Genomic DNA, 24,532 nt, shown 5'->3' with positions numbered 1-24,532 from the left:
AGTGCTCATACAAGACAAAAATTATTAATTATATTATAATATTCATTCTCGTTGTGTGTGCATCCCTCTGTTTGTGTTTGTCTCCATCTTCTTCCAGCTCCCTGTGGAGGCCATCTCACAGCCCCTACTGGTGTTGTCCTGTCTCCTGGTTGGCCATCCTTTTATAAAGATTCTCTTAACTGCCAGTGGGTCATTGAAGCACAGAAAGACCATGCTGTAAAAATACACTTTGACAAGTAAGTTATTTAATGTTCTGCTTAAAGAAACAGGTAGTATAGAATTAAGTTATTTAATCTTTAGCGAGATAGTCTTCAGTTGCAGTGTAAGATTGAGATAAATAAAGTTGGTGAGTTACTGCAGTACATGATTAATGTTTCTTATTTACACATCTTTTTCCTGGAAACAAGCCATGGAAAAATGTACTCAAGCTTAAAACTGCTACAGATTAAATTTGTCTTTTTGGGACGTGATGTAAAATCTAAGTCATCTTCATCACCTGCAAGGCATTTCATTTGCGAAGAAATGCATGTGTCCATGACAAAGGCTGGTTCATTTTTCACTGAGCTGGTAAGATATTCTTATCATGGATGACTTGCTCCCAAGGCCTGATTGTTTTCAGCTAACGTGTATTTAATTGCCTAAAAATATTAGGCTGGCTGCTTATAGGAAAAGACACAATCTTGCTCATTTTACGTCCACTTGATACCCATAACATATTTGATTGTCTCTCATGAAACGAAATAACCATTTACTATAATTTTCAATTCAGATACTTGGAGTGGTCCAGCGGACTAACATTGCTTAAGAGAAAATTAAGAATTAGAGGGGAATTAGCAGTTTGTCCTAACAAATCTTTGATCACTAGGTTTTAGTATCAGGTACTCCATGGCACAAGATGAACCTTGAAAGAATTGTAATTATTTTCATTATTAATATAATATTATTTCGTTGTTTTAATCAAACAATATGAAAAATGGTTCAAAAGTGTTATATGATGCAGCAGCAGGTGATGTGCCAGGACTTAGCATTAGACAACACGTCCCAATTTAACCTTGGTTAGCAAAGCCAGAGAAGGATGAATTCAGAAAAATTCTTAGACGATGCAATTGGGGATTTTGATCAAATGTTTAGGTAGTACATATGTAAGTCAATACTTTTATTTAGCTTAGTGCACTGCAAGTCCAATTGTCAGCCCATTCTTGCTCATTTATCTAATGCTCTGAGAGCAATGTATTAAAATTTTACTCTTTGTTGGTTTGTCTAGGTTCCAGACAGAGGTCAATTATGACACACTGGAGATCAGAGACGGCCCGTCAGTCTCCTCCCCCCTGATCGGTGAATACCATGGCACCCAAGCGCCTCATTTCCTGATTTCCACATCCAACTTCCTCTTCCTGTTGTTCACCACCGATAACAGCCGCTCCTCAGCGGGTTTCAGCATTAGATATGAAAGTAAGACCGATCAGGTGGCTGATAGAGGGTGTTTTCCACAGGCATTCATTCACGCTCCCTCTTGACTGCCTTGTTTGTGCTTGTGCCATTTAATTTTCAGGTGTGAAGATGGAGTCGGACTCGTGCCTCGATCCTGGTATCCCAGTTAATGGTCGTCGCCATAGCAGTAGCTTTTCTATTGGCTCCCACGTCTCATTTACATGCGACCCTGGATACACACTCAGTGATCAGGAGCCAATTGTTTGTGAGCAGAATCACCAGTGGAGTCATGCTCTTCCCAGCTGCGATGGTTAGAATAATTATTTTCTCTCATGTCAGCTCTGTTCATCAAGTGCAGCAAAACATCCCTTTCTTTAAAGGCAAGCTGTGGAAAATATGGTAATCTGAAAACTAATAAAGTCAGGGACACAGTATGACCAAAGTAAATTACCAAATGTATACGCATTGGCACAGCAGGTCAGTGTGGCCGTCTCATTCTTTTTAGCCCCAAACTGACTTCAACTAAAAAATGTTTGAAGGAGGTTAAAAACTATATTTACTATTTGCTGTACTTAAGGGTGCATATGCCTTTCTGCAGCATTTGTATTTAAGTACTCATGTGTTACATGTCAGCATGTTCAGCACACTTCAGGAAGAATGCTGGTGTGACCCCATCAAACACTGTCACTTCACAACTCCACTGGTCTCAGGTCCTAATCTCAGCCATGCAGATCTTTCTTTGTGTAGTTTCTGTGACATTTACATGTCATTTTAGTAGTAAGTTAATGTAAAGTCGTAGTTATTCTCGTGTGGAGGGTGCGTTCAGGACTGATTTCTGACTACACCGATGTCAGATGAACACAACTAATTGCAGTTCTCTTTTCAAACAGTAGACATCGCTAAAGAGAACATCTGCATACATTCAATAAGCAGAAAGAGAAGATTTGAGAGGAAGGACCTTCATTACATACAATTCCATTTACAAGGTCATATTTTGGTATCAAGTATTTATTTTTTTATTTTAATTTTTTATTTTGTGACACTATAGGCCTTTATTTTTACATTTTTCTATAGTAGGTAGACAAGAAAGAGGGGCAAAGGGAGGGGGGGAGACATTCGGCAAAGGTTGCTGGGTCCGGGATTCAAACCCGCGACAGACGCACCGAGGACTATAGCCTCTGCACATAGTCCCGTGCTTAACCCTCACCACCAGCATCGTACCCTTGTAGGTGTTTTTGAAGATTTTTTGCAGTTTGCTGTAAAAAAAAACTTCAAAAGTTTTTAATGGGAGCATTCTCAGCTCTTTTCCTCAGCAGTGCATTTACCTTATAAGTTTGACACCGTTTAAAGAAAGATAAACAGACTTTCTAATGTTATGTGAGTTATTACCAAGAAGCATTCAAACAACAAAGAAATCATTGACCAAACACACATTTTTCTTCTGCTAATTTCTTTCTTCTGTGGTTTCATTCAGCTGTACCTATGCCTGTAAAACCCTAAAGCTTGACAACCTTAAAAAGATGGGGGTGTGCGTGACCAGGATTTGTGCAGGATTATTACCTGCACAGGAATCTCACTTGATCACTTCCTGGCTGTGGTGTAAAAAGCTAGATAAATGCACTTAAAGCTGTACTTATGGTATGGTAGAAAATGGAAAACCCCAATGTTTTATTTAATGTAACCTCGGGACATTTTAACAAAGGTACTCTAGGATGCTAAATGTGTGCAAGTCCACCTATATTTTTTATATAAACTACAGCCATTGCATGTTGTTTTGCATTCTTATAAAACATTTCATTTCATTTACTAGTTTACCCTTGATATGAACTAGTGTTTGCTGTCCTAGCCTAATTTGTGACCAGAGCTGTTTGTGTTACCTATATTACATTAAAAAAATGTCAACCACTGAAAGGTTGTGGTATATTTTGATTCAGCTGAAGAAAATGGGAGACAACAACCTGTTGCACTCCTGTGATTACCAAAAACAGGTCAGAATTGCCACTTGTTCTTCGTTAAGATCCGTTAAAAGTTCACTGAACAATTTTTGTTCCACTTGGCTGTTCCACCGAGAGTGAGATAAGTGAGAGTATTTATTTTTGATTCTTAAGTGATTACAATTTAGTAGGGTAGTTTTATAGCCTTTGTGTCATTATTTTATATTCAATTACATTTTTAAAGTTGATCAATACCTTTTACCTCTGAATGAGTCAATGAATGGAATGCATCATCACACTCAGTCTTTAATAAACTGCAGCATCAATTAATGATTCAGAAATGCCATTCTGCCAGGATTATTTCAGTCAGATGTTGTTATTGAATATTTAGGAATCCCTCGTCAGGTCAGAATCTGGAGTTTTATGTTAAATAAAATAATATTAAAAAAGTAACCTTTGATTTCTGCAGCTGAGGCAACTACATTCAGACAAACTTTCAGTGCAATTTGAATTATTATTGAATTATTTCCCCTTGATGATAGCGTAATACATTTGAAAAGCTTTGCAAACCATAGATAAAAGCAGCACACCTTGGTACCTAGCTTTGTGCAATGCTTGTGCCCATTTGTAGCTGCAAAAAGCTTTTCTACTTTGACTTGCTGTAATTGTAACTTGCAGTAATACACAGATAAGTAAAATAAGAATATTTTGAAGCTTTAAAATGTCAAAACAAAATTACCTTTCTTGAAAACAGATTTTATGGTTCACCGTCATCTCAGCAACAATTTGATCCCACTTATTAAATAATGCAGTCACGTTTAGTTTATTTTTAGAATTAGTAAAACACGTAACTATCTAAGGAAATCCAGACGACGGCATTAAGTCCCCTGACTTGCAGCAGGATCTCCTCATGAATGAGCATGTAGCGGCAGTGGAAAAGAAAACTCCCCTTTTACAGGAAGAAACCTCTGACCCAACCTAATAAACATTATACAACTTTCTGCTTTAACTTACAATTACAAAAATCCAAAACATTTTCTGCTCTTTATTCATCAACAAAAAAAGCAAAACAAAAAAACTAAATAACACACATTAAAAACGTTATGAAAAGTGTCCACCATCCTGTTACAGCTCAGTTGCTTGTGGTGATATTTTATTTTTAGTAATATAGAGCAAGAAGTGACAAATGCTGCAGAACATCAGGGTTAACCTACTCTGACTCAGCTTAAACATAGTCATCTTGTGTTCTGGAAATGTTTTTGAGAAGAGCATCTTTTTCCCTGGAAGCTCTTTGCTTGTTTAAATTATACATTTGTATGTTTATTGTGCTATATAATAATATATTAACAAATGCATTACAACATAAAAAAAGATAATCATGAAATTTCACATAATCAGTTTTATAAAGATGTCCTAACAAGTATACACGAGACATACCACAAAACATCACATTTGTTTTGTTTATAGTTTTTAAATCTTTTCTGTTTGAAAACTAAATCAGAAGTGAGGAACTTAGAGGAAATAGGATAAGAGTCTGGATTAAAGGAAATGAAATGCCCTACTATGACAATAGTAACCTTCATTGTAGAATATGAAGACACCTCCTTGTCTTCTTTCTTTTTTCCTTTTAGCAACCGGCAGTTGGACTGTTTATTGTGCAATCAGTCCTTACTCCCTTAGAAAAGATTTCTGTAATAACTTAAGTTGGACATTCAGTCTCAGTGAGATTACAAAAGCTTAAAAAGCACTACAGAAACAGATGCTGAATAGCCATTCGCAACTCTCTTACTACCTTTCTCCCACAGCTCATGCTATTACACAAGATGAGTACGCCAAGTGCGATTTCATGTCACAACTGGAAGAATCCAATTTGAAAACTAAAGCCTGGATGTCTCAACTTGGTAGTGAGTTCACATTGAGCCTCTCTGTCTCACACTGCTGTATCATGTGAACAGATTTTAAACGACCGCTGTGACATTTTCAATGTGTTTCAACAAGCCTTCCATGATACCAGTCGGATGTCGAATGACAAGGTACATCATTTCTGAATGACACTTTTCTAAAACAGGATTGAGCCTTGACTGAAATTTGATATGTCATACTTTGCCGTTGGGGAAGAGCGCAGTATTGTGAAAATGTGTCATACATTTCTGCTATTTTTACTATTGATTTAATTACCGCCCGTCCTTTTTATTAAAAAGGAAATACTAGAAGAAACACTTACATTGGTTCAGAAACAGAACAAATCTGTAAGGGGGCAACCACTTTTTGTTGGTACTGTACATGCTTGCTTACATGGTGACATAAAACACAGAAACAGCAGTTCCAATGTGTTTTCTGTTTTTTGTTTTTTGTCACACGTTTTCGGCTCGTTAAAAAGTTTTTAAATCGGACTTTAAGATAACCTGACTAGACACAACTTACAGTTTTCATTTGATGATTTGATTTACTGAGGGAAAAACGCTGTTAAAATCACTATGACCCAATGTGAAAAAAGTTTGTAGACGCTATGCGATACATTTTTGGACTGCTGAGTTCAGTTTCACCTGCCATACCTGGAACATGGAACAGTGGAGAACCCACCTATGAGTTGCAAGGCTACCAAAATTACTCCAAAAGTGCATGAATGACTCATTATGGGTCACAAAATAACATCTAAAGCACTGGAGGCCTTACTTGCTTCAAGATCAGTATTCATGATTCAACAATAAGAAAGAAGGTCAAACATAGTGAGATGAAATCATGTAGTCTGCTCATTCCTAGAAATTCCTGAACAGGAATGTCAGTTTGGGACCTAAAGCCCAAACACACTTGGGTTATATATCAGGACAAAGAGCTGAACCACAATAGTCAGTCCACTTTGAAATGGCTAAAAATTAAAGGTTTTGGGTTGACCTCATTAAGGTCTGGACCTAAATCAAATCGAGATGCTGTGGAATGACCTGAAACAGGCGGTTCGGGCTTGAAAACCTTCTAATTAAAACAATTCTGCAAGGAAGAGTGGGCTTAAATTCCTGCTCAGTGATGTAAAAGACTCATTGCCAGTAATCACAAGCACTCAATGGCAGTTGTTGCTGCAAAGGGAGGTACAACCAGTAATATATTTAAGAGGCCATTACTTTTTTTATTTAGGGTGTAGTTGTTTTTGATAGCTTTTCTTCCCTTAACAAATTAAATAATAATTTGTTTTGTATTTACTCATTTGTCTTGGTGTCTTAAACCTAAACATTTAGATGTGACAAAAAAAACAAAAATAGATTAAATATGTAAGGAGGCAATTGCTTTTTCACAGTACTTTGTACACTCAGAAATGACTGCAGAGGCTAAAGAGGAGAACTGTAGACATTCAGCTCACACACTCATTAAAATGAGTATATATATATATATATATATATATATATATATATTTTATTTATTTATTTTTTTTTTTGTAGAGAGAAAAGTCATAGAGGCAAAGCAACCACTTAATAGTAGCACCCTGAACTTTAGACAATATTGTGTTGGGAAAAAAATTTACACTCCCCATAAGCCTTCGTACACAACGCACTTTCAGCGATCTCACAAAGTCCACCACATCAAAACTGCTCTTCTTGTTCCTGAAGGTCAGCTAAATTGCTAAATAGATAATACAGACCAGTGGCTGCTCTTTTTGTGTCAGGAAGAACACCAAAAGAGTGCTATGACATTTTAAAGGTTTGCAGTTGGTAACAAGACAACAACTTGTTAAAAGTGACCAAAGTCATCTTTTTTTTTTTCTTTTCCATTAAATAATATGTCAACACTGTCTCTAAGAGACAGTTAGTAAAACAAAGCAGACCATTATGTGAAATAAATGACAAAGATACCACTGAATGATTATATAACAATATCTTTAAATAACATTTTTAAATAACTACTTTTTTAAATAACTCTTTTCTCTGATAACAATATATATTTGTGACTTTCTTCCATAATGCATTACCACTTCTTGAACTCTTGGTAGGCATGAATTATCTTTCAGTCTCTTTATGCATTGTGGTAGAACTCTGAGTTTCTTTCTTTTTCTCATGACCCATCTACCATTTCACCCACACAGATCATTCATACAACTGAAAAACTATAAAGAGCTTTACACACACATACACACACTCACTCACACACACACACCCACACACACACACAGGGAAAGAGAAATACACACACATACACTTGAGCCACTTTCTACAAGTGTCATTTAGTCAGACAGCGTCCCAGTTTTTTTTTTTCCCTTAGATCTGATGAGAGAGTTAAAACAGACTTGCACTGATTACAAACTACACAAGCCTACTGATCAGAAAGAAAAAGAGCAGGCCTCTTCAGACTCAGGTACTCAGATCTTTTAGAAATATCATGTGGAACAGGTTAGAGGGTGGGACTCGGAGAGAGACAGAGTTAAACTATTTCTACTTCCGCCTCTCTGCCTGCTCAGACGCTTTTCTCCTAAGCTCCCTGCTTGCTTGCATTCTTTTACTCCTAACTTTTTATCTCTTTGCCAAAATTACGGAAATATTGGACTAAAGCTACTTCTAACCAGCAACTCCCAAGGATTATTATTATTTTTATTTAATAAATTTTTTTTCTAAATGATGTTGATGTTTTTATAATTGAACTCGAAAGAAGGACACGTTGACGCCAGCTAATCAGCACAAAATGCCTCCCTTCACCACAGAGGACTTTGACAAACCTTTACAGAAATTGGCTGTTTTGGAGATGAAAATTAATCAACTAAAAGTGAATGTGGAGGTGAATATGAGGTACAACTCTGCCTGTGATCCCAAACAGTGACAGCCAGCTTAACGACTCAGCCAGCAAACAGAACACTGAGAATAAACCTACCGGCAGACCCCCCTGGCATGTTTTAGGCGCATGCCCAAAAAATCAAGCTGGAACATCTCAGCAATTAAATAAATTAGAATGGCCAGAATTACAGAGAAATACCCCCGTTTCCCCTGGGAAAAGGAGACTTTGACAGCGAGCTGCTGTCACAACAGCTGATAGGAGTGAGACAGCTATAAATAATGGAATTCCCCTCCAAAACAGATTTGCCCCACTTCAGAATGAAAACCAGGAAAATGATCCATCTTCTAAATTGCCAGAGAAAAAGCGCCCCACCGGACCAAGAACCCTGATAGTGGGGATACACAACTGTGGATGGGATTAAAAACTTCTGCAACAAGAAAAGCACAGAAGTTATGATTGGTACCAGTAACGTGGTGTCCGACATCTCACAGAATATTCACAGAATATTCAATCACAGAAAAGCGCCCGTCTCTAGAAAACCTTATTATACACTGTGGAACCATGGATGACGTGGCTAAGAAAAAATCAGAAGGATTGAAGGAGGATTTCACTCGTCTGCTGAATATTGTTGGAGGTCTCAATATCAAGGTGTTTCTCAGCGGACCCTTTGCACCGATTTTCTGTGGAGATGAGGTTTTTTCGAGACTTCTGATGATTAATAAGTGGTTGAAAAAAACACGTGCTACCACACCTGTGAACTTCATCAACAACTTCGAAATTTTTTGGGAAAAAATACATTTCTTCAAGCAAGATGGTTTCTCTTTGAACAAGCCGGGAGCCAGACGTCTCACATCTAATCTCTTCTATTCAGTAAATAATCCGCCAGCAGCTCTGACCTTCAGCAAAGAACATGGAGTATCAACAACAATGATAAACCTGCCACCAACAGCTCCAGCAGAGACAGCCGGCCAGTTGGCTGAGAAAGAGAGGTCATCACAAAAGGTCTCCCCGCCAAATTCCACAGGAGAAGTGGACACCCCGTTATACCCCCCTCCCCCCAAACCCAGACCAACTCCCCCGTTAAACCCCTCACACCGCAGACCCCAACCCAGACCGCACAGAACTCTCCCATCTCCCCACTGAGCCTGCTTTTTGCTTTACTGGATTCTGATAACACGAAAGGAGCTCTTAAAATAGGGACCCAAATGGCTCTGACATCTTCTCCATTCAACACCCCCCGTGGCTGAGGCCCTGCTACTAAACCAACATCTTCCAAATGCCGCACAGCCCCACCACCTCCTAATCTATCTCCTCCTAATCAGGACCTTCAAATCACTTCTCTGTGATACAGTCTGGGCCCCAGTGGTAACTCTATCAGAAATGAGCATGTCCAGGAAAAACACGGGTCCCTAATAGGAGATAGTTGTAAAATCTCTGTGCTTTTACATGACAGAAAGAACAAAGCCAAAAGGTATCACGTTCTGGGTTTGGATCGGACCAAAGTGCAGATAAGAGCTTGGCAGCCGCATGATGAGAGAAAGGCTTCTCTTTAATTAAAGGTCTCCATAATGAAACATAATCATAGCTTGTAGAAACATGAGTCGAGCCAAAAACTTACATGTGTACACAGTTGTAGCAAAACTGAGCATAAACAGGGGTAGTGGATGAGGAATAGTGACGGAGGAACCAGCGGTGAACAAAAAACACAGACCAACTAATATACTGGGAGTAAAACAAAAGCAGGTAATCACAGGAACTAAGAACAGGTGTGGCAAGGAGACATGGAGGCATAAGGGACAGGTGGAACTAATTAACAATAAAGGAAACCATAGACCTAAGCACAGTTAATACAAAAACACAAACCAAGTCCAAGGATGTCATACCATGACAAAAGGATAAGAGACAGTAATAAACAATCAAAAAAAGCCATAAACTGCCAGGTACAACCAGACACAGAGTTAATATCAGCAACTAAGTCATATAAACTGGCTTTATTGAACATTAGATCTCTGTCAGGAAAATCATTTTTAATCAATGACTTCATTACTGACCACGATCTTGATGTTATGTTTTTAACAGAAATATGATTACATTAATTTAATGAAGCTCCCATTCTGATAGAGTCGACGCCTCCGAACTACAATTTTCTTTGAGAGAGCAGACAGCAAAGAAAAGGCGTAGGGGTGGCCACTTTGTTTAAAGATTTATTAGAGTGTAAAAAAGTATTTCTGGGCAAATCTGACTCTTTTGAATATTTGGCTTTCCAGGTAAAGAGCCCGGTCCGAACCATGTTCTTGAATATATACAGGCCTCCTAAGTCCAAAACAAACTTTTTCAGTGATTTTAATGAGCTTTTATCTGTGATATGTGTTGATTATGACTGTTTAATTATTGTGGGAGACTTCAACATTCACAAGGACAATCCTGAAGACAGAAGTACAATAGATCTATGTGACACTCTTAGAAAGTTTGGTTGGACTCAAGATGTTAAACGGCAAATGCACAAACAGGGACATATTTTGGACTTGATCATCACTAAGGGTCTAAACATTTCCAAAGTGTCTGTAACTGATGTTGCCCTATCTGACCACTTTTCTGTTGTTGTTGAAAGCATCATCTCCAATGGCTCAGTTTGCCAAAAAGACATGATAAGAAAACGCATCTTTAAGGAGGGTGCTGCTGAAACCTTTAACCAGATTTACTCTTCTACCTCCACTTTGCCCTGTAACACTGTAGATGAGCTGATTCAATTCGTTGATTTAATTGCTCCAATTAAAGTGAAAGTGGTTTCTGGGAAGAAAATGTCTCCGTGGAGAAGTGCTCCACCAGTCAGAAGTGAAAAAAAGGTGTGTCAGATTTTAATAAACAACAACACAAGTTATCATAACTATGCAGATGACACACAGCTATACGTTACGATGTCACCAGGTGACCATGAACCCATTCAAGCGCTGGGTAAATGCTTAGAAGAAATCAATGCATGGATGTGTCAAAATTGTCTTCAGCTGAATCAAAACAAAACTGAAATAATAATCTTTGGACCAAAGGAAGAGCGTTTAAAAGTTAACACACAACTTCAGTTAATACAGCTAGAAACCACCAATCAGGCTCAAAACCTGGGTGTAGAGATGGACTCAGACCTAAACCTTCACAGGCACATAAAGATAGTAACTAGGTCGGCCTTCTATCACCTAAAGAACATCTCCAGGATTAAAGGACTAATGTCTCAGCAGGACCTTGAAAAACTAATTCATGCGTTCATCTTTAGTAGAATTGATTACTGCAACGGTGTCTTCACAGGTCTGCCTAAAAAGTCGATCAGACAGCTGCAGTTGATCCAGAACACTGCTGCCCACGTCCTCACTAGAACTAAGAAAGTGGAGCACATCACCCTGGTTCTAAAGTCCTTACACTGGCTCCCTGTAGCTCAGAGAATAGACTTTAAAATACTTCTGTTAGTCTATAAATCACTGAATGGCTTAGCACCAAAATACATTACAGTCTGGTTGTCAGTGTATCAACCACCCAGACCTCTCAGGTCTTCTGGCTCAAATCTACTCTGCACACCCAGAACCAGAACCAAACATGGAGAAGCAGCTTTTCGTTCTTATGCTTCACTAATCTGGAATAAACTCCCAGAAAACTGTAAAAGTGGCGAAATCCTAAGTTGCTTTAAATCAAGATAAAAAACTTATTTGTTTAGAGTGGCTTTTGAATGTGTTATCTAAACATTATCAGTTAAGTTTTCAGTCCAATTTTCCTTTCGTTTTCTTATCCGTCATTATATTTTCTTTATTTTTTTTTAATTACCTCTGTTGTTTGACTTTCTGTATCATTGTAATGTTTTTCCTTATGTACAGCACCTTGAGTCCCTTGTTGCTGAAAAGCACTATATAAACTTGACTTGACTTGACTTGACTTGATAGAGAGAGAGGAATAGAGGTAAACACTATTAAAAGACATAGACTGCTGGAGATAGGCACCCTATTCCTCCGCGACCCACAATGAAAGAAGCGGTGGAAAATGACTGACTGACTATTAAAAGATAAATCCCCTTATTTTTCTCTAAATATGTAATGGCAAACATGTAGCAGTAATTTGCAAAAATAACAACAGATAAACATAAAGTAAAATACCAGATGTGACATTTTATTTGCACATTGACAAATTTCCAAACATATAAAATTGATCATTTGTCTAAGTTTGAGAAAAACTGTAGCAGCCTTCTCTCAGCTAGCTGACCAGCACTGGAAAGCAACAGGTGGGGACAGGTTAATAAATCCTTCCTATGGCCAGAGAAAAGTCTGGTAATTTGGGCAAGTATTCTGGTATTTCAGTAAAAGAATGCTAGCCCATATAGTTTTGAAACCTTAACCTTTAAAAACCTCTCTATACCTTCACACTGCTAACTGGCCAATGTCTAGCTGTTAAATATTCTATGATCTGAGATTTAGGTATTTATCTGCATCTGTTTCTTTCATAGATAAGAAATACGCTTTAACCTTTTTATAGCAGAAACATATTCATTTACTCTAATTTTACTTGATTAAACTAAAAGCACAGAAAGGAAAGTAGCAAACAAATGACAGAGGCAAACATATGTTGGTTCAGCAGACGGATGTTCTTAATCCCCTTTTTACTTTACTATTGTATTTTTTTCATTCTGTTCTATATGATAGGTGGGGCTGAACTTTTTATTCAGGACATTTTGGCCTCCAGTCAAATTATAAAGAGCACCTGTGGGAAGGTTCAGCTCAGTGATGAGACTCCAAAACTGTACTGATCTTCAAAAATTGGGCGCAATACGCTTACTTCACTAATGACCAGAGGAGTTTCTAAAGAACAGCTGAAATCAATGCACAGCCTTGAGCTGAGCAGACCTGTTGATGTTGAAAAAAATTGCCAAAAACACTGCAGTGTAATTCTGGATGCTTCATCCCATAGCACATGTTATTTTATCTAACTACCTGTTCATATATTAAAGAAGTGGATCTTATTTGATTAGTAATGTTTTCCGTTCACGTACGTTTCATAAGACTCCACCAATCAATTTTGTCAATACAAAATGTTTTGGTAAAGCCAGAGTTTCTTGATTCCTATTTATTCGAGGGTCCATCAATATGTTCTGCGATTTCCTTTATTTGGGTAATAATAATGCTACTAAGCATTAAAATACGTTTTAATCAATTTGATATTTTGAACAAATTGATACTATTGTCTCTTATTTTAAATACTCTTTTTCTCTAAGGTGTTTCCCCACACGTGGGTACCCTCAGTGCAGCAACTCTCTTCCAAGTGAAACCTAAAAGTTGACATACTGTCCAACTAATGGTAAATGACAAAGACACAGTTGGCAGTAGGACCACTTGTTACAAAGTTTAATTAATTTGAGGTCTCTGTGGTTAATTTAAACACTCTCCTCTTCCTCTCAACTTAAATAGATTTGCAATAGAGCTAAGCAAAAAAGATAATGTCCACACCTTATAGTTCTTAATAAGCACTGAAATAATGAACAGTAACAGCTGAAAATGTACAGTAAAACATGTTCTGGGACAGAACCAAGTGCAAGTAAAGGTGGGTCTTGGTGTATAGTAAAACAAACATTCTCTCACTCTGTTACAATGAATCTCGGTCATTGTCTTATTCTTGCTGCTGTGCTACTGAATTTGTATGTAGCTCTGAATAATTGCTACATTTCTCACTTTTTTATTGTATACCTAAAAAAAAGATTTAGCTTCCCCATAAAACAAGCAATCTGTTTAAATCAGTTACTGTGATTCAGTGTATTCAGTTCTATAAACTGCTTTGTTTGGACAATTTAAGCCTTACAGTATATTATTTTACTGTAACTCAAAATATGTAATGAAATCCTGAAGGAGATGTATTTCCTTGCTGTACAATAAATGTAAAATTGTCTCATGGGGTAATTTGCATCATTGTTATAGGCAAAACAGCTAAGACTTTACTCAGGAATTTAGTATTTGCTTTTAAAGTTTCACATACAGTTAAAAGTCACTTTATTAGGTACACCTGTTCAATTTCTTGTTAACGCAAATAACAGTAGGTAACAAGGCACTGAAACAAGGCATTTAGGCCTTCTTTCCTGCAGTTTCTAAAGGATTTTAATGGGGTATTTCTAGCTTGTGTATGGATGTGTCAAATGTTGTATCTCATGAAGTGGATTCTCTGCACAGTGACATCAGCACTCTACGGACAGTGACCACAGCTGGACACTGAGTTCAGCAACAAAAAAAATCCTTTCGGTTAGTTAAAGAGCCTGCATTTAATGGTTGTCAGAGTCTGAAGTGGATGAGCTACAGCAGCAGAAGGCCACACTATGTGACCACACTCATGTGAGCTAAGAAAAGGAAACTGAGGCTATAATTCACACATGCCCATTAAATTTATTTCACTAACCAAACATGAGCTCTTTTAGAGCAAAGGAATCTATCTTTGTTGCTAACCTTGCAACTTAACTGATTGCACATTGCTCATGTATGGTTTAAAGAGACAAGCATTTGCTGAGAACTTCTTGAGAGTTCTTATAAGATATTAAAATAGAATATCTTGATTTTTCTTCCAATCTTCTCTGTCTGTCTCTTTTTTTCATTTTAGCTCTTTGTGGAGGCTATGTTTTTGGTAAAACTGGGACAATTCTGTCTCCTGGCTTTCCTGATTTCTACCCTAACTCTCTTAACTGCACCTGGACTATAGAGGTCTCTCATGGGAAAGGTAAGACCATTAATGCACAGACATAATAAAACACTAACTGTACTTTTTGTTTCTAATGTTTCACATTTATTTGTTTCAAATTGCTTCCCTCTCTTATTTCACATCTATCTATCTATCTATCTATCTATCTATCTATCTATCTATCTATCTATCTATCTATCTATCTATCTATCTATCTATCTATCTATCTATCTATCTATATATCTATCTATCTATCTATCTATCTATCTATCTATCTATCTATCTATCTATCTATCTATCTATCTATCTATCTATCTATCTATCTATCTATCTATCTATCTATCTATCTATCTATCTATCTATCTATCTATCTATCTATCTATCTATCTATCTATCTATCTATCTATCTATCTATCTATCTATCTATCTATCTATCTATCTATCTATCTATCTATCTATCTATCTATCTATCTATCTATCTATCTATCTATCTATCTATCTATCTATCTATCTATCTATCATCGATCGATCGATCGACAGGAGTCCATCTGGTTTTCCATACTTTCCATCTAGAGGAGAACCATGACTACCTGTCCATCTTTGAAGATGGCAACTTCCAAGCTCCGGTGGCTCGACTCACCGGCTCAGTGCTTCCACCTAGTGTTAAAGCTGGACTGTACGGAAACTTCAGCGTGCAGCTGCGATTTATATCAGATTTTTCCATGAGTTATGAAGGATTCAATATAACTTTTTCAGGTATGACAGCAAGAAAAACAGTAAACATATTGTTTCCACTGACCATGATTTTGTTTTGTTTTTTATCGAATTAAAATGTTGCTAAATGCTACATTAGGGTTTTATGAGTAATAAAAAGAAGTTTGTTTTTGATAGTGAATAAGACAGGCACCTCTCAAAAGATAACAAAACTGGTAAAGTGGTATGATTTTTAAATATATTTATATATTTAGAAATATTAATTTATGTTTTATTTAATAAATACATGTCAAAAACAATTTCTACCCTTTTCAATAATCAGCAGAAAATTATTTGTTTGCATTACAGCGGCCAAATCCTTTTTATAAATGCTGACCAACTTTTTGCATCTTTTCACTAGTATTTTGACAATTTATTTTAGGTGAGAAGTCTTTCAGAATGGAAGGTCCCTTTGCCATCGCCATTATCTTTAGCTCCCGCTCCAGATTCTCTATCAGATTAAAGTCAGGATTCTTGCTGGGCTGCTCTAAAACATAAAATTACTTTCCAGTCAAGGGAAACATGTTGGTAAAATGAAAAGATTCCTTTAAATCTACCAGGGTTAATAATATATTTGGGCTGAAATGTATGTCTGATTTGTACTAAAAACCACTCCCTTTATACAGGAGGAATTATAGTAGGCTATTAACAAGCCACATTAAAAACCTTCTAATGCTAATTACACTTTTAATCTTTGTTTTCAAACATGCTGGATGCCCAAGAAATGTAACAGTAATATCCCAATATAGTCTATCAAATAAAGACTTATTTAGTTTTCTTCTAGCCTCAGCTAGGTTAAATATATTCAACCTTTTTCCATTCAGTCCTCACTAATATTATCTTTCTTCCCTTCATGTACAGAGTACGACTTAGAGCCCTGCGAGGATCCCGGAGTGCCGGCATTCAGCAGGAGGATGGGATTTCGATTTGGAGTCGGCGACTCGCTTGCCTTCTCTTGTTTCCACGGCTACAGACTTGAGGGAGACAATAAGATCACTTGTCTAGGAGGTGGCAGGAGAGTGTGGAGCAACACACTGCCACGGTGTATAGGTAAGACGATCGAGAGATGAGACAGACTCGTAATTTATTAGAGAAAATTTGACACAAACACTGAGACAACTTCCTTAATACAATGTTTCTTTCTTTATACAAATTCATATAAATTAAATCACAAGCATTGATATCATTTTGCCTTCAATTTGTATGGCAATGAAGTGATATGATCTTCTATGATAGGCAGATGATGAGGTAAATGCTCCAAATTGCCTTCTTACTGCATGAATACCCCTGGAGGTAAAGTATCAGCATTTTCTGGGTTGTAAATTCGGCTGTATTTTATTGCGAACACAGTGGTAATTTACTGTTATGTGACTGGTAGACTGTTGGTTTTATTTGCCAGGATTTTTCTGTTAGCAGGTTGTAATTTGCTGGAATCTGATGCCTATCTGTTTCTCAGGATGCTGCTGGTAATTTATGAGTCTGACTGGGGGCTGCTGAAACTTTTCGAGCCTAACAGAGAGTGGAATGAAAATGCCATGATAGCATTATTTGTCAAGAGATCAGGTCTGACTAAGAAGGAGCTGAGTACCAGCGGCAGCTGGCAACAACACAGTATTAATCTTCCTCTTTCTCCTTCTTCGTAGTACTTCGCTGCTGTTTCGTCTTCTCTGTATTTGGACAGTTTTTTTGTAGATAATTAGTACTTTTGCTGCTTTAAGGAAAGCGTTAATTGTGAATCTTTTTTTACATCCCCCCATCCTACTTATAATTTTTTTTCCAACACTTTTAAAATGCTATTTCCTGTCTTCTTTCCTTCAGTTGTAATTTATTCTTTATTCCCTTCTTGCAGTCTTCTTCACGTCCCTCACTTTCCCTTCTGGTAGTTTCTTATTCTTTAACTCCAACTATGTGGTTATGATTTAAATTTAAAACAAATTTATGAGAAATAGAAGGTGGTAGAATCCTTGAATTTATAATATGTCGATGTTGCTTTGAGTTTCAAATTGAACTTCACTCTTGTGTTTCTCGTGATTTCCTTATTTTAGTAGTTCTTCTTAGAGGGAAATAAAAGCCTGTTAAGCCTTCTCTTTCCAGGTTTTCTCCCAAAAAAGATACAACTCTTTTTTGCACAAATTACCAGTTATTTAATTCCATAACCTTAATACCAATGCCCCTGACAGATAATTCTGTATAATCTCTGCATTTCAAGCAAATTAATCTTGTCCTACTCTTATACAGTACCTTTGTATTTCATATATTCAGGGCTCTTGTAGCAGAAAAAGAAATATTTTCAGTACTTTAAACATGACGTGGTTGATTATTTTTGTAATTTTTAGTTTTTTAATTATCATCAGTTTTGTGATTACAATCTGCCCTGTAGATTAGGCTACTGATTTCTTTTTTATAAATGTCACAACCACCAACTTTTAATGTGTTTTACTGTGATTACCAATAGCTGAAAACAAAGCAACACAGAATTAAGAAGCAAAAGTAAAAATATACCTGATTCTCCATTTGTTTCAAATATAAATCTGAAAAGTGTAGCTTCCATTTAGTGTTATTATCCACCATGAGACAAGCCTTTGTAGATGTAGTGCATTTTTGAACATTAATAATCATATAGTGTCACTTATTTTTACTGGGCCATTATAACAAATGAATATGTTTTGATGCAACATGCCATTTTAGATCTGGGTGTATGTTTAGAGCTGTTGTACTGTTGAAAGGTGAACCCCCACACTAGCCCCAAATCAGCTCCTAACAGATTTTCTCCTTAGATGGCTTGTGGTAACTAAAAAATTGACTTTTTTTTCCAATGTTAGCTTTCTTTAGCTTTCTTTTCTCTAAAATGGTAATCCCACTCGAGCTGTGTATCTTTGCAGCGCCGCCAGAATTACCATGGGCCTCTGGATTGCTGCTCTGATTATTGCTCACCTTGCCAGTCTGTCATGTCAGGTCTTCATCAGGTTGCAATTGTGCTATGCTCTTTACATTTGTGGATAATTTATTGAACAGTTTAGAGCTTGAAAATTAAAATTTTAATTGCTTTCTGAGCCAAGACGAGACAAGAAATCTCGTTATGGGTCCATAATGACAGTAAAGATTCTTGATTCTTGATCTCTTCTCTAACAAACGTTTTAGAACAGCTGCATTCATACTGAGAATAAATGGCACGCTGGTGGCCTCTGTTTACTCTGTCTAACATCAGGGGTAACTGAGTGATTACATATGCATTTCACACTTTTGACATTTCTAATTGTGAAAATGTAATTAATTTCCTTCCCTTTTCACAATTATGCATCACTATAAGTTGGTAATCACAAAATCTCTACTGAAGTTTGTGGTTGGAATGTGACAACATTTGAAAAAGTTCAAGGGGTATGAGCATGTTTTAAATGCGCAATATTGTTTACATGCACTATCCATTAATCTTTCTTTTCTTATGTTTGAGTGATATATAGACAACGATAGACAATTATATGGAAATGCTGCGAATTTTATTAACCGGTGCTGTTTTCTCTTCCATTTCCTCCCCTGCTGCAGCCGAGTGTGGAGCTTCTACACTAGGACCTGAAGGCGTTCTACTCTCTCCAAATTTCCCCTCCAGCTATGATAACAACCATGAGTGCATCTACCGCATCACTACAGAAAAGGGCAAAGGAATCAGGCTAAAAGCTGAGAGCTTTGCTTTGCAAGATGGAGACTATCTAAAGGTATGCACCTTCTCTCCCTCCCTCTCTTTGTCTCTTACAAACACCCAGACATATGTCAGTATGAACTTCGTGCAGGTGGAAAATACATGAACGTTTAATTTATTTAGGGACCCATGCCCACACAAATAGTGAATATGCAGGGTATGTCATCCAAAGGTGTGTTCCTGCTGTATGCTTTGAAATATAACCTTTTTTCCAGTGTAAAATTAAGCTAAATCTTATATGGTAGTTGCCTACTCTGCTTTTCATGATAAGCAGAGTAGGCCAAAATCTGATATTTTTGTCTGGTTGCAAACATCAATGTGTACTGCAATTCCCATTAGTAAAACTTTTTTTTCAACTGCATTAATGAGCCATGTCACTTGTTCTGTGGGCTTTGATCCAGCTATGTGCAACTGTGATTACAGAAGTAATATAAAAACAAGGCAGAAGGTAAAATATACATTGCAGTATGTGCTTTGAATTCCTAGATTAGTAATATAGCTAATTTGTATAATCAAAGTTTGCTCTACCTTTTAGATTTAATAAATGTGTGTGCAAAGTGATACACATCCCTGCTGGGGGTTATTAACAATGTTCGGTATTAGTGTTGATGGTAGTGCTTCTGCAGAAGAAGAAAAGGAACAAACCAGACTCCACTAACTCTTTGGAGAGTTACTGTTGTATTTGAGTGCTGGCCTTGGCTTTTAAACATTTTTATTTGTTGCAGCTTTTGCTGTCTGTAAGTAAAACGAAGAGCTATAACTCACTAGAATACCAAGCAAACCTATAAAAAGCAAAAGTATAACACTTCTTGGGGAACATTTTCTGGGTGGGAGGATTGAAATAGATTTTCAGAAAATTGTTTTAAAATATGATATGTGTGTGTTTGTGTGGTGTGTGTGTGTGTGTGTGTGTGTGGGTGTGTGTGTGTGTGTGTGTGTGTGTGTGTTTACACTTGAGGTAAAATTGAAGTAAATTTAGAACCTGGTTAAGACCTGGCTATTTATACCTCAAACCCTAGAACTGAAAGAGTGTCTACTATCGTTTGACTATAATTGTGTTTGTACAGCCCCATGTATAGTGTTAATGTATTTGCATCTGAAAAATAGATTCCTAGTGACAGAACCATCTACACTTATTATCAAACACCAAAATTGTCTGGTGTAACAGAAGTGGTGTATTATATTTTAGAATACTCGGAAGGTATTTATGCATAACGATTCATTTATTTTGGATTTAAGCATAGTCACGGTAAATAGAAATAATTAACTGTTTCAGGTTTGGGGTTTTACTCATCATAAAGTAATGGTAATCTCAATTTAACCATGTTCATAAAGTATCTAAAACTAACCTAAAATACACGAAAAAGCTCAGATTCCAACTTGACAGTATGTTTTAACTAAAAGTTAAACCAAATTTTTAAAAACTGCTCACCAAAACATAACCACACCATATGATTCAACAGCTTGTAGAGCCACCTTTAGCAGCAATAACTCTCAGTTATTGTTTTCTGGCTAAGAAAACTGGTGTGCTGGTGTACTTGTGATCATTCTCCTGTTAAACCTGTTTTGATCGAGAAGTAGTTGTCAGGCAAATTGCCCAGAATTTGACTTACAGACAAGTTAATAGTTGATTCAATGACTGTAAGGTGTCCAGGTCCTCTGGTTCTTCTCTCTGGTTCAGGGACTTAAAAAAGCTCAACAAGCTGATAAAGAAGGCTGGCTCTGTTCTGGGGACTCCTCTGGAACCTCTGAAGATCATTGTTGAAAGACAGATTCTTCATAAAATGAAGAACATTATGGAGAACCCTGAGCATCCTCTTCATCAGACTGTCCTACAACAACAGAGTGTCTTCAGTCAGAGGCTTCTTCAGATCTGCTGTAAGACAGACCTACAGGAGATCCTTCCTGCCCACAGCCATCAGCATCTACAACGGCTCTTTGAAGAAACCCTCATAATGAGCTACAACAACATTTAATTTCCCTTTGGGATTAATAAGTATTTTTGAATTGAATTTGAATTGAATTGGTTGTAAGACTACCCCAAATTATTGGCCCCCCACCACCATGTTTAACAGGTGTTTACATAAGGTGGCATGCTACGATTGGTTTTCGTTAAACATGGTTTTGTGCAATACGGCCATATATCTTTACTTTGATCTTGTCTGTCATTGAACAGATCAGATCATGCTCCGGAAGTCTTATAAAGTTTTTTGACAGGTTATTTTTTGCAATTAAGAGCTTTGTTTCGACTACTCTTCCAAGCAGCTCATCATGGTTATATGTTTTGCTAAATGTATTGTAATGAACTTAAACATTTTACACGCTAACTAAAGCCTGTAGAGTTTAAGATGGAGCATAAAATTTCTCTCAACATTTTGCTTTCTGACATTCATGTAAATCTAGGGTACCACTCCAGGGTGCATTAGCAACTGCTTTAAATGTATCCCACAATGTTAATAACCTTTCCTGCTGTAAAATAATGGACTTCAGGTTGTTCAGAAATGGCCTTAAAACCTTTCTCAGATTGATAGGTGTCAGCATTTGCTTCTCTATAATCATTGCTGATGTCTTTCCTTTTTGGCCTTGTTAACACAGGTCTGTATACTATAGACCAGCAAAATGCCAAAACCTCTTGCTTTATAGAGGTGTTCTTACTTTGTAATGATCAGGTAATTAAATACATTTTATTAGTAGCACCTGGCTGCCACTTTTCATCTTAAATCACTAAATCAAATGTAAACAACAAGGGTAACCAAATATTGTTCTACAGTTTCTATACTTTAGACTTATTTAGTGTATGGAGGTGTGGAATATGTGTGTGTTTTGTACACTATGTTATATTTATATAATTTTATCACCTGTTAAAGATTCTATTATTATTTTTTTTGTCTCAACACATTGAAATCTCCTAATTTTAATAAGGATGTTTTGTCTTTTGATCCTGCCTGTATGTGGATAAATGCATTTACTCATTTAAATTTCTGTTGGGTGTTTTTCTGACCTTATTCAGTCTTAACAGTCTCATAGACATTGTGTTTTTATTCACAATGTCTCTTAGCAGTATGCCTAAGGGCACGGTTAAGCCAGTATGTGGTTAGAGTGTATTATCAGTCTTAGACCGACAGCATCGACTGAGGTTGTCTGTGGTTAGATTGCATTAGCAGAGTTCTCCTTGACTTTTAGAGAGGCTTAATGTCATTGTAAAAGCTGGAAATGTTCCCAGAGGGATAGGTATTAAAAAGGAATAAAAGTGAATAAAAACAAAAATGTATACCCTAAAGGAACAGAAAGTGACACTGAGATGGTGAATACATAAATAAGCCTAAGTGCTTTAAATATATTCCATCACTCAGATTTATGAAAACATGATGAGAAGCATCCAGGTCTTCTCTTTGCATCTTCTCTACAAGCAATTTTGAGTTTATAATCCATACACAGTATGGTCAGTTTGTATAAACCATTCTAATGAAGGCAAAACTAATTTCTTTAAATGCATCTGACTTAAATTGGATTTTGGTTGGATTTCACTGTGATGTAACTTGTGACTTTTTTAACAATACTTCATGATTACCTGATGAAAAGATTAATAATATCAATGCATAATTCATTCAGTACTGTTTTAATTATGTAAGTCTTTATACATAATATCAAAATTCAACTGCTTTCCATCATTTTTTGTAAAAAACCTTTTTTCTTTTGGTTGTTATACAAAGTCGTAGCTCAGCATCAGAAGAGAATTAGTCCAGCTTTCAAATTTGATGTGATGTTGAGTTTTTAAACCTGTCCTCCTAGCTGTATAGCATAACATTTGTATAATAGTTTTTATTCTGGCTGGGTGAAGATGTGTGTGTATATTATGCAGCTGTTTTTAAATGCTGTCTACTCTCATAGCCTATATGCATTTATATGAATCAAGACATACATAGATGGAGCCTGCCTCTATAAATGTTAGCAGAACTTCCTCTCCTACTAAAAAAACTGGGTATTTAGTGTAATAAATTGAACCATTTGTGATGAACAAAAAGTACCAATATACAAAGACAACTGCAGTAATTTTGTATCTGCAAATTGCAAATGTTAATAAGAACACAACAAATTTTTTCTTTTTTTTTTCTGTCAGTTTAGATGATTAGGATGACTAATCAGTACAGCAACTAAAGTTCTAAATTTAACTCAACACTAGCAGATACTACATGTGCAGGGACTGATATTTCTTATTGCAACCTGCCTGGTTTGAGCCTGGACCCATTGCTATTTAATGCCTCTGCCCACTTACCTGTGCTGTTGCCACCTTTAATGTGGACCCAAGGGCTCACAGAGAGCTCACAAGAGTGAAGTAATAAAAATAAAGAAACAATTTAATATTTTCTAACAGCCGAAACATGTTCTATGTGTGACTTCTGTGTCACCAACTGGAGAATTTGGTCATCTGAGATACCATCCATCCATCCACAACCATACCATATTTATACAGATGATATCTAGTTATTTTATTCCGCATAGGAATCTTTGTTGTGTAACATGTCAGAAATAAATTCTTTCTCTTGAGAATTATTCCTGAATTTAGAAGGTTGGCGAAACTAGAGGTAATAACCCTTGCTTTAAATTCTTATTTAGATAATCACAATGGACTTTTTACCTATCTTAATAAAAGGTTATTAAAAGGCTCACTTGATTGTCTCTCCAAATGGTGCAACATGTGGAGAAACATCTAACTGGAACCACTTGAAGAAAACATTTGACTTCTGTATTAAAGTCTCTTCAATGGTTACTTTTGGCGTTCACTTTGTATTAGTGGCAACCTGCAGGGCTTTGTATAGTCAAGCTCCTTATTACATCTCTGGCTTGCTGAGGAACTAAACATCAGTTCAGAACCTCTGCTCAGCCAACCAGTGACTACTGTTTGTTCCCTAGACCTGTTTTAAGGAGATAGCTCCTTTAAAACAATCACATCTGAATTGGGGAATGCTCTTGTCTTATTTTTACCATGTATTGACAATTTTACTTCCTGTTAAAGGAACATGAAGTCTTCTTTTCAGAAAAAGGTTTTAGTTAGAACTTTACAATATACTTTTATTCTGTGGTATTCAGAGTTTTTCAGAAGTAATTGTGAATTACTTCGTGATCAGTGAAAAGAGCTGTATAAATACATTTTACTTGTTTGTTACATGGTTAGTTGTGGAGAAAATTTATGTTTTTATCAGATTTCAGCTGTTCAGATGACTGTTATCAGTTTTCATTGATAACAAAAACAAGTGTTAATAGA

The 24,532-nt window shown here is 36.6% G+C and overlaps 1 protein-coding gene across 1 annotated transcript in view; it reads left to right on the top strand.

Annotated features, from left to right (window-relative positions):
* LOC124866622 (CUB and sushi domain-containing protein 1-like) overlaps positions 1-24,532 on the top strand; it is a 436,935-nt gene that overhangs the window by 251,023 nt on the left and 161,380 nt on the right. The window contains exons 18-24 of the mRNA XM_047362500.1: positions 98-236; positions 1,265-1,452; positions 1,553-1,741; positions 14,739-14,855; positions 15,357-15,572; positions 16,431-16,619; positions 19,113-19,282. Coding sequence (XP_047218456.1) covers positions 98-236; positions 1,265-1,452; positions 1,553-1,741; positions 14,739-14,855; positions 15,357-15,572; positions 16,431-16,619; positions 19,113-19,282 — 1,208 coding nt within the window. The remainder of the gene's footprint in view (positions 1-97; positions 237-1,264; positions 1,453-1,552; positions 1,742-14,738; positions 14,856-15,356; positions 15,573-16,430; positions 16,620-19,112; positions 19,283-24,532) is intronic.

The sequence above is a fragment of the Girardinichthys multiradiatus genome, chromosome 4 (assembly GCF_021462225.1).
Source record: "Girardinichthys multiradiatus isolate DD_20200921_A chromosome 4, DD_fGirMul_XY1, whole genome shotgun sequence".
NCBI classification, from domain to species: domain Eukaryota; kingdom Metazoa; phylum Chordata; class Actinopteri; order Cyprinodontiformes; family Goodeidae; genus Girardinichthys; species Girardinichthys multiradiatus.
The sequence above is the reverse complement of the archived record's forward strand: the minus strand, read 5'-3'. Positions and strand labels throughout refer to the sequence as shown.